Source organism: Oratosquilla oratoria, chromosome 37 (assembly GCF_046742065.1).
Source record: "Oratosquilla oratoria isolate Oo_2021 chromosome 37, ASM4674206v1, whole genome shotgun sequence".
Taxonomy (NCBI): Eukaryota; Metazoa; Arthropoda; class Malacostraca; order Stomatopoda; family Squillidae; genus Oratosquilla; species Oratosquilla oratoria.
In genome coordinates this window covers 16,529,158-16,539,157 of record NC_134813.1, presented here as the reverse complement: position 1 = coordinate 16,539,157, position 10,000 = coordinate 16,529,158, and the positions used below count along the sequence as shown (strand labels likewise).

Here is a 10,000-nt window from a genome sequence, read left to right as displayed (position 1 = left end):
TCATTTCGAAGCTTTAAGAATCATTTAGATAAATACCTAAGTAAGATGCTGTAATGATTATAATTTATCTTATATTATTTGTTTTTGTTTTGTTATCATTTGTCTGTCTGATTTTCATTTATTACTAGTTATATGTCAATTTATCATTTACTATTTACCTGTTTGTTTATTATTTTAACTATACCTATGCATTTATTTATGTATTTTATTTTATTTTTTTTACATTATTATAGTTTTTATTTATTATTTTATTATTAATATTATTATTTTTTTTTTCTTAATGCATCCGACCTAGATATGGATCAAAAGGTCTCCTGTCGGCATGCTCCGCCTTTGTAATCATTTGTAATCCTTTGTAATTAAAAAAAATTGTGATGTTCCTGTTCAAAATATTAATATTGGTATGGGTTTTGTATATGCTTCATTGTCAATGCCTATTATGCCAAATTCTTCTGATAGGTTTTTCAAGTTTTACAACAAGTTAAAAAGAGAAAAAAAATTGCATATTTTGAGAACTGATAAAAGCAATCGTCCTTATAAGTTTTTCAATTCTCACAATGAGTTAAAAGAGATAAAAAATTACATATTACTAAAGCTGATAAAAGCAATTATATCTTATGTTGTTCAACATTAAGCCTGCTTTGTTTCATTTGCCTTGCCTATGTAGTTTTTTGTGATTTTTACATCTCAAATTATGTAGTATTTTTAAACACTGTATATATATATATATATATATATATATATATATATATATATATACATATATATATATGTATATATATATATGTATATACACATCATCTACTGAAGAGGATTGCAGTTTGCAATCGAAATATATAGATTCCCCGTTTCCAGTCTTTTCTACTCCAACAGTGGTTTCTACGTTATTGACAAATGTGTGATTACATTTTTCACCTGTAATATGTATATATATATATATATATATATATATATATATATATATACATATATATATATATATATGTATATATATATATATATATATATATATATATATATATATACATATATATATATATATATATATTTATATATATACTTATATATATATAATCTTTCATCTTTTGAGTTTTTCAAATATGGAGAGAATATTTCTTATCTAGAGAAGCCAAGTTTTCCAAGTGATTTTATTTTACTTATTTTTGGTATCATTACAGGTTCCAATCTGGATTACCTTGACACGAATTATGGGGGAATATTTATTATCTGGGATCGTATGTTTGGGACATTTAAGTCAGAAGAACCTAATGAGAAAACAGTGTACAACCTATTGTTCGTCCCACAATATCTAGAGCCTTTCTACAATCAGGTATAAAATTTACTAATTTATGTTATATTCCGTAGGATTTTAAGTAGGGAGATATGTATTGTTTAATCTGGATAATATGCTGAATAGATTATAAACATGAATATGCTGTACCCTGCCGGAACAGAAGATATTATTCAACATACATATGTATATATGTATATGAATATACGCCTGTATGTATGTATGTCTATGTATATGTATATGTTTATGTACATTTGTATGTATATTGTTACACTGCTACCTAAGGCTGTGGCATGATTTAAAGAACCCGAAGTTAGCCGGCAAGGAAAGACTAAATTATTGTTGAAAAGGAGCAACAATAAAAGGTTCTCTTCTCTAACCCTAGGTACAATAGCGTGATCAAATACACTAGTATGGACGGAACAATCAAGTTCAATAACATGAGTAATCCAATTGTGTTCCCTAATATGAATGGCATAATCTAGTTTATAGCCTGGATGGGTTGGGGCGTCCCACAAGGTTATTTTTAAACCCGGATAGGGCATTAAGGTCTCCCACATTTGAAGTGTGCATCAGAACACTGGAAGACAACATTAGAAGAGAATTCAACTGAATCATAAACAAGTGGGATAGGCTGCCAAGGCATATTGTGTCGGCGTCTAACATAGCTAGCTTTGGCAAGACATAATATGGACAACAATATAGTGTAGGCTGCTTGTACTAATCTCGAAATGGGGACAGGGAAAGAAGTTTACTTCTTCATTATCCACTAGTTATTACTATTTATGCATTACTAGATATACAAAGGTTTCTTATCCTGTCCAAAAAGAGAGACGTGAGTCCCATCCGCCTTGGTTGCTGCATCACATTACGCAACTCCGATGTTTTTTTTTCTGAATTGTTTATTAGTATAAGTTTCTTATGTTACTGAATAGATAGTGATTTAGTAATATGCATTTTTTTCAGCTGTTTTACTTGCAACATCTCAAAGAGAAAGCAAACGGTATGGACAGCTGGTGGCACTATATTTGTACGTTCATCAAAGGCCCATCCTGGATTCCAGGATCGAAATGGACAGGCGAAAGGGAAGATGAAGTAAAAGTAAGTTAAACAGCATCAACGTGGTAATTTCATAAGTATGATTGAGTCCTCTTAACTGATTCACTACTGGAGGTGTCCACCAGACGAAGAAATTAATTGTTAGAAAAGAGAATTGGAAATAGTGATCGATTGAAAAACTGGAATGTGGAATGAATTATGATACGAACAGATTTAATTAAGGTAATCTTAACTATTTCTTTATTGAAAGTTCCACTCAGTTGGACTTCATAACAAACAAATTAAAACATAAATGTCGAGTGAAGTACGTCATAAATCAGTTTCAGTCTGATTCACCCAAGACTTCCGATAAAAGTAACTCAATAATACATATGAAATCTTAACAAAATCTATGCAATTTCTACTAGCTGATGACAACCTATAAGATCTTGCATATAGATTAAATAAAATGAAGAAAGTGGTCTCTAGTATTCAAATATTCTTGAATACTTTCAGAATTAGGATCACTCGTCACTAACTATCTCTTCTCAATCCTAATCCCAATTCAGAACATAATTCTGACCCCACTCTTAACCATTATCCTAAACCCATTCCTGGTCTAAATCCCCTTATCTCCTGCTTAACGTCCATATATTATAGAGCCCGTGGGCTGCCCTCCACGGGCTCCCAGAAGGAAAGAAAGCCACTCTTGTCAGGATCTCTCCCTAAACTGAATAAACCACTTGGCTTTGCCCAGAGCAAAAATATAATGTAGAACATACCTCATTCATATTAGAAGGTAACTTTGCAGATTTGTCTAAATTAATGCTACGTGATTTTTTATCAAGAGAAATGATTTTGAATATTCTCTTGTTTTTTTATTTTTTATTAGGAGAGGCTCTTTCGACGCGTTCTGAGCTACCCGAACATTATATGCAAAGTTTCCACCCTAGCTATTCATAACCTAATCATTCCTAAATTTCTTTTTCACTTAAAAACAAGTATCTGACGTTAACTAAAGTAAAAAAAAAGAAAAAAGAAAAAAAAAAAAGACGAGTAACGGAGGCACATTTATGTTTACTAAGTATTTTTAGGTGCTGGGGAAATAAACACCAACAAAGTAAGTTGGGTAATTTCTAATGTTTTAACTACTATTGTTATTATGAAAGACATTTCGTAACTTGGGTGATGAGGTTTCCATGGCAACAATTAGGATAGATATACTAGACAAAAGAGTCTATATGAATAGGTTCTAGCTAGTATTCATCGATGTATTTTGCATTAACTTGTGTTACCAAGGTAGAATATACTTTACACTAAATACATACTCATGAGCCAAATTACAATGTATACCCATAAAACTCGAAATCATTGATTTTTATTTTAAGATATTCTATATAAAGATAGAAAAAGTGTGAAGTTGAGTTTTTAGCCACACTTTGTTACTAAATCTTTTTCACTGCAATGCTTTTATGACTAGCAATGTTTCATGGTTATATCAATCGTATATCATAAACAATAACAATAGCCAGATCAGTGACAGCAGAGAGTGATACAAAATTTTTTAAGGATGGTACAAATCCTACGTGGACTTTATATCATGACTAGAATTATACAACAAAGGAGCAACAATATTTCTAAATGCATCACACTAATTACCTTTTTTTCTCTTAGAGCCTGGAGAACACTAATATATTTAGTTGGGAGCATATTCTAATTTTTTTTATATTACTGTACAGTTTAACTCTTTCTCACCTTTCTCACCCACCACCTGGAAGGGAATAATCCTTATAAGCGGCAGCTCTACATTAATCTCTTCCACACGTTTTCTCTATTCTCGAAGGTCACTCTCTCTCTTGTACTTCTGAAAGATTTGTGCCTTTTCTCTCAAGTGCTTCTTCAACACCGATAATCCATCTGGTCTTTGGCCTTCCTACCAGTCCGTTTCTCACGGTCATCTATTTTTTTTTTTTTTTTGGGTTATCTCTGTTTAATTAACAAATATAATTCTTCAAAATAGCAGTGAAGAAACGCTCAACTCGTTTCAGCCAGCAGGTAGTAAAGCTAGGTTAAGAGAAAATAAGACAGGTTAATAAAATTTGTTTTTCAGATCATCATTTATCTTTTTTATAAAAATATTTATAGTTTGTGCAATGTTATATCCTCAAATCTACAACTTCATTTTAATTTTTGTTAAAAAATATTTTATAGTTCTCCAGATAACTTTTAGTTTGACATACGGACCATACATAAGTGGTATAAAGTTGAATGTAATTTTTTGAAATGAACAACAAAAATTACAGAAAGACTTTCCGGTGTAAGACCACTTTTAACCTAGAGTTTCAGTTAACTAAATGTAACATGTACCCTTCAAGAAAAAAATTACATTTAAAGTTTCATTTAAGACACCAATGTAAAATATCGTCAGCCTCATAAAGTAAGTGCCTAAGTCAATTGTCCAAATTTTCAGGAAATCGAAAGAAAATAGTTTTTTCTATTTTATAAATGTACGTAATGTTCCTCTTAACGTAGTTTTAACCTACTAAGACACTAAATAAAACATTAGGAATTGTACCACAAGAAGCAATGAAAAATTGATTAAAAAAAATAAACTCCAGAAATTGACGAAAAATGACTTAGGCAATTTCTTTATGAGGGTGACAATATACCTTTTCACAATATTAAGAAAAAAAAAATCCAGAAATTGACGAAAAATGACTTAGGCAATTTCTTCATGAGGGTGACGATATACCTTTTCACAATGTGTTATTCTCACTACCTTTCCACAATGTGTTATTTTCACTTCAGGTTGATCCCGATCGTCCTCACCATGTGGTGCAGTGCAAGTGGCTTCTTCATGCGTACGTCTTGAGTCACTTCCTTAGCGCCCTTGTTCTCACAACTTATCTCGATGCACCTACGGTAGGTTTAACTTTTTAGAATATTCTGTTTGAAATAGAAAGCTTTTCCACTTTCAAATAGAAAAAGAAGTCAATATATGCATGCACATGCGCTGCGAACATGCATGTATACGCACACATACACAAACACCTTATCCTTTAATACTGTCCTCGTGTATATTCTCTTCAAGGAATTCTTCATCCATTCAAATAGTCTCTCAGTCCTCTAGTTTCCGCTTAAGTCGACTGTGAGGTACATTATCAAAAGCCTTTTCTAAGTCGAGGTAAACACATTCCATCCACCCATCTCTCTCTTGCCGCACATCAATCACTCTTGAACAGTGGTTCTTAACCTGTGGGGAATTCCCCACTGGTGGGGAATGATGGAGTTGCCAAGTGGGAATGACCGGTCGGCCAGAAGAACCAGTCTTTTTTTTCTTTTTCTTTTTTTAATCGATGTGTTTTTGTTTCTTTTTGTTTGTTTCTGGTGTCTTCTTGTTGTCACCGATGCTGTGGTGGGAAATGGAGAGTTGGCTCACTAAAAAGTGGGGAATTGGAGAAAAAAGGTTAAGAACCCCTTCTCTAGAGTAAAAGCTTAAAAGATTCGACACACGACCTTCCAGAGCTGAAGTCAAACTGACTGTATTTCAGAATGATCGTCTCTTCAAAACAACTGATCCGTCGATCTTTTACAATCCTTTCACAAAGGCCACATCAATCACTCTTGAGTAAAAGATTAAAAGATTCGACACACACGACCTTCCAGAGCTGAAGTCAAACTGACTGTCTTTCGAAATGACCGTCGCTTCAAAACAGCTGATCCGTCGATCTTTCACAATCCTTATACAAAGGTCACATCAATCACTCTGGAGTAAAAGCTTAAAAGATTCGACACACGACCTTCCAGAGCTGAAGTCAATCTGACTGTCTTTCGGAATGATCGTCTTTTCAAAACAACTGATCCGTCGATCTTTCACAATCCTTATACAAAGGTCACATCAATCACTCCTGAGTAAAAGCTTAAAAGATTCGACACACACGACCTTCAAGCGCTGAAGTCAAACTGACTGTCTTTTGGAATGATCGTCCTTTCAAAATAACTGATCCGTCGATCTTTCACAATCCTTATACAAAGGTCACATCAATCACTCCTGAGTAAAAGCTTAAAAGATTCGACACACGACCTTCCAGAGCTGAAGTCAAACTGACTGTCTTTCGGAATGACCGTCTCTTCAAAACAGCTGATCCGTCGATCTTTCACAATCCTTATACAAAGGTCACATCAATCACTCCTGAGTAAAAGCTTAAAAGATCCGACACATGACCTTCCAGAGCTGAAGTTCAAACTGACTGTCTTTCGAAATGATCGTCTCTTCAAAACAACTGAACCCTTGATCTTTCACAATCCTTTCACAAAGGTCACATCAATCACTCTTGAGTAAAAGCTTAAAAGATCCGACACACGACCTTCCAGAGCTGAAGTCAAACTGACTGTCTTTCGGAATGATTGTCTCTTCAAAACAACTGATCCATCGATCTTTGACAATCCTTTCACAAAGGTCACATCAATCACTCTTGAGTAAAAGCTTAAAAGATTCGACACACACGACCTTCCAGAGCTGAAGTCAAACTGACTGTCTTTCGGAATGATCGTCTCTTCAAAACAGCTGATCCATCGATCTTTCACAATCCTTATACAAAGGTCACATCAATCACTCTTGAGTAAACTGACTGTCTTTCGAAATGACCGTCTCTTCAAAACAACTGATCCATTGATCTTTCACAATCCTTTCACAAAGGTTCACTTTTGTGCTGGTCAGTGATACTGGCCTACAATTTAGTGATATATCCTTACTTCCACCTTTGTGAATTGGTACCACATTTGCTGTTTTTCAGTCCAGTGTCACAATGGCTTCTTTTAATGAACATATAACAAGACGAAACCTTATCCGCTAGTTCTTCCCTACATTCTTTAAGTATCCAGTTTAGACCCCTTTAGGTCCTAAAGGTTTGGTCACATCCAGTGATCCCTAAAAATTGAGCACTTCCCTCTCTTCTACTTTTACATATTCTAAACCTGAATTTTTGCTTCCCTTGCTTTCCCCCAAAATTGCTCTCTTTTGTACATTCTTTAAGCATCCAGTTTAGACCTCTTCAGGTCCTAAAGGTTTGGTCACATCCAATGATCCCTAAAGATTGAGCACTTCCCTCTCTTCTACTTTTACATATTCTAAACCTGAATTTTTGCTTCCCTTGCTTTCCCCCAAAATTGCTCTCTTTTGTGATGACTGATTGGAAATTTTCATTCATTATTTCTGATTACTTTCCCGTGTCTCAATTCACTATTTATAAACCTGTAAAACAATTTCGGTTCATATTTGCATTTATCTACTACACTTCTTTCAAAATAATTTTCTTCCTCACTGTAAAATCTTTTATAGTCATTTCTACCTTGTTTTTAAGCTTCTTTTGTTTAGTTGCTTCTTCTATCCCACCATTTTCCCCAAACCACGTCCCTTGCTCTTTTTTTCAATCTCACAACTTTTGTTGAACCAATCCTGTTTTTGTTTCTTCCTTCCATCAATCTCTGGCACATGTTTATTCCCTCCCAGGTTGTGAATGTCAAGAAAGATTTCCCATTTCCTCCTTATTCCTGAAGTATTCATGAATTCATTCTAGTTTGCTTCTTCAAAGAATTTTTTCAACCTTAAATAATCCGCTTTCCTAAAATTAACTCTCCTTTGCCTGTACGATTTATTCTTTGACTCTACTTTCGTATCCTTCAATTAAAGGTAGTTCAAGAAGCTGATGACGTTTAGCTCTTTTGTTAATAAGTAGATCTAATCTTGTCTGAATATAATTTTTTAATCCGGGTCACTTTCTTTACCCGCTAGTTTATTGTGTTCTCTAGTGCTATGATTAACAGGGTGTGTGTGTGTGTGTGTATATATATATATATATATATATATATATATATATATATATATATATATATATATATATATATATATATCAAATAACTCCGACTGTCATCCCCGGATTCGAACCGGGCACATAATTTCTCATTGCCGACGCCCTACCGACTGAGCTATTGACCCAATGAAATACTACCACCTGGAAGTTAATCTACTTCCAGAGGAACTAAGCCGACGGCTAACTGCCATCCGTACTTATGTTTTACGTAGGACCAGGGCAGGACCAGGGCACTTAGATAGTGGTTAGTCCAGTTCATTTTCCTTGATGGACTTATCGTCGTACTCATACCTGAATAGAATCACCAGTGACGGAAATCATGTGCCCGGTTCGAATCCGGGGACGACAGTCGGAATTATTTGATCGACATGACTGTCATTGGTGATTCTAGTCATATATATATATATATATATATATACATATATATATATATATATATATATATATATATATGACAATCTCCTTGACAGTAGCGCACGGGATTCGAACCCGCTGCATCTGGAAGTAAACTTCCAAGACACACTCGCCTTAGACCACTCGAACACTTGACGGTATATGGGCGAGCGGTCTAAGGTGAGTGTGTCTTGGAAGTTTAATTCCAGATGCAGCGGGTTCGAATCCCGTGCGCTACTGTCAAGGAGATTGTCTGATTGATGTCGCTGTTCACTAGCGAATTTCTCAAATATATATATATATGTATATATATATATTGTTTTTATCATTTGACAATTTTTGGAAATAGACTCATCCACTGGGATTCGAACCAAGTCGTTTCGTTTTGTAGGGTCGAGATAGCATGGTCAGTAAGGTCTTTGCCTTATAAGACGTAAGCCGCCTAGGCAAGGGTTCGAATCCCAGTGGATGAGTCTATTTCCATGTATATATATATATATATATATATATATGTATGTATGTATGTATGCGTATATATATATATATATATATATATATACATATTGTATATGTATGCATTTACCTAACTCAGTGGTTCCCAACCTTTTCTGGCTTGAGGGACCCTTGCCAAGCCTTTCAGAAGTCCCCGGCACCCTTATTAGAAAATCTAAATTCTAGTTTGTCAGTATTTTGTTGATTCAACATCAGTGTAACAAAATTTTGTCCCTGGATAATATGAAAATACTCATCTTTACACTGATGCTGCTTTAATGAACAAAAATGGATGACAATACAAAAATATAATTGTGACAGTAATTAGAGCAGTTGCACAATATATTCAAGTAATTTGCACAATGCTACAACAGGAACAAATAAACACACCACAATGAACCATGCATGTCTAGTCAGTGTGAGGCCTGTGATTGATGCTTGGGACGCAGACGCTTGATATCAGGTGTAATTGTTGGCAATACTACTCGCATATCGTCCTCAAGTGAAAGAAGTGTATTTCTCGGTTTGATTTTATTTTCGCCATGGTAGGAAAGGCCTGCTCGCACAGATAAGATGTGGAGAAAGGTTATGTGCAATGTGTGTTAGTCAGCCTTGGGTTATCGGTAATACGGAAATTCTTTTTGCCCTGAATTTTGGCGGCTCCCTCAGTTGATCTCACGGCACTCTTTGGTGCCGCGGCACACCGTTTGGGAACCACTGATCTAACTGTTCTATACAGGAAAGGAAGGAGCAACGCTCGTTGGGTCCTCTCTTCTACTCTTCAATTTATCATACCTAGCCTCAAATTCATGTGTGTGTGTGTGCGCGTGCATGCCCGTTTGTGTGTGTGTGTGTGTGTGTGTGTGTGTATGTGTATGTGTGTGAGTCCATGCGTGTGTGTGTCTGTGTTTGT

General features: G+C 34.8%; 1 protein-coding gene across 1 annotated transcript in view; it reads left to right on the top strand.

The window, feature by feature from the left end:
• LOC143019538 (alkylglycerol monooxygenase-like) overlaps positions 1-10,000 on the top strand; it is a 32,818-nt gene that overhangs the window by 21,702 nt on the left and 1,116 nt on the right. The window contains exons 5-7 of the mRNA XM_076175254.1: positions 1,179-1,330; positions 2,258-2,392; positions 5,138-5,251. Coding sequence (XP_076031369.1) covers positions 1,179-1,330; positions 2,258-2,392; positions 5,138-5,251 — 401 coding nt within the window. The remainder of the gene's footprint in view (positions 1-1,178; positions 1,331-2,257; positions 2,393-5,137; positions 5,252-10,000) is intronic.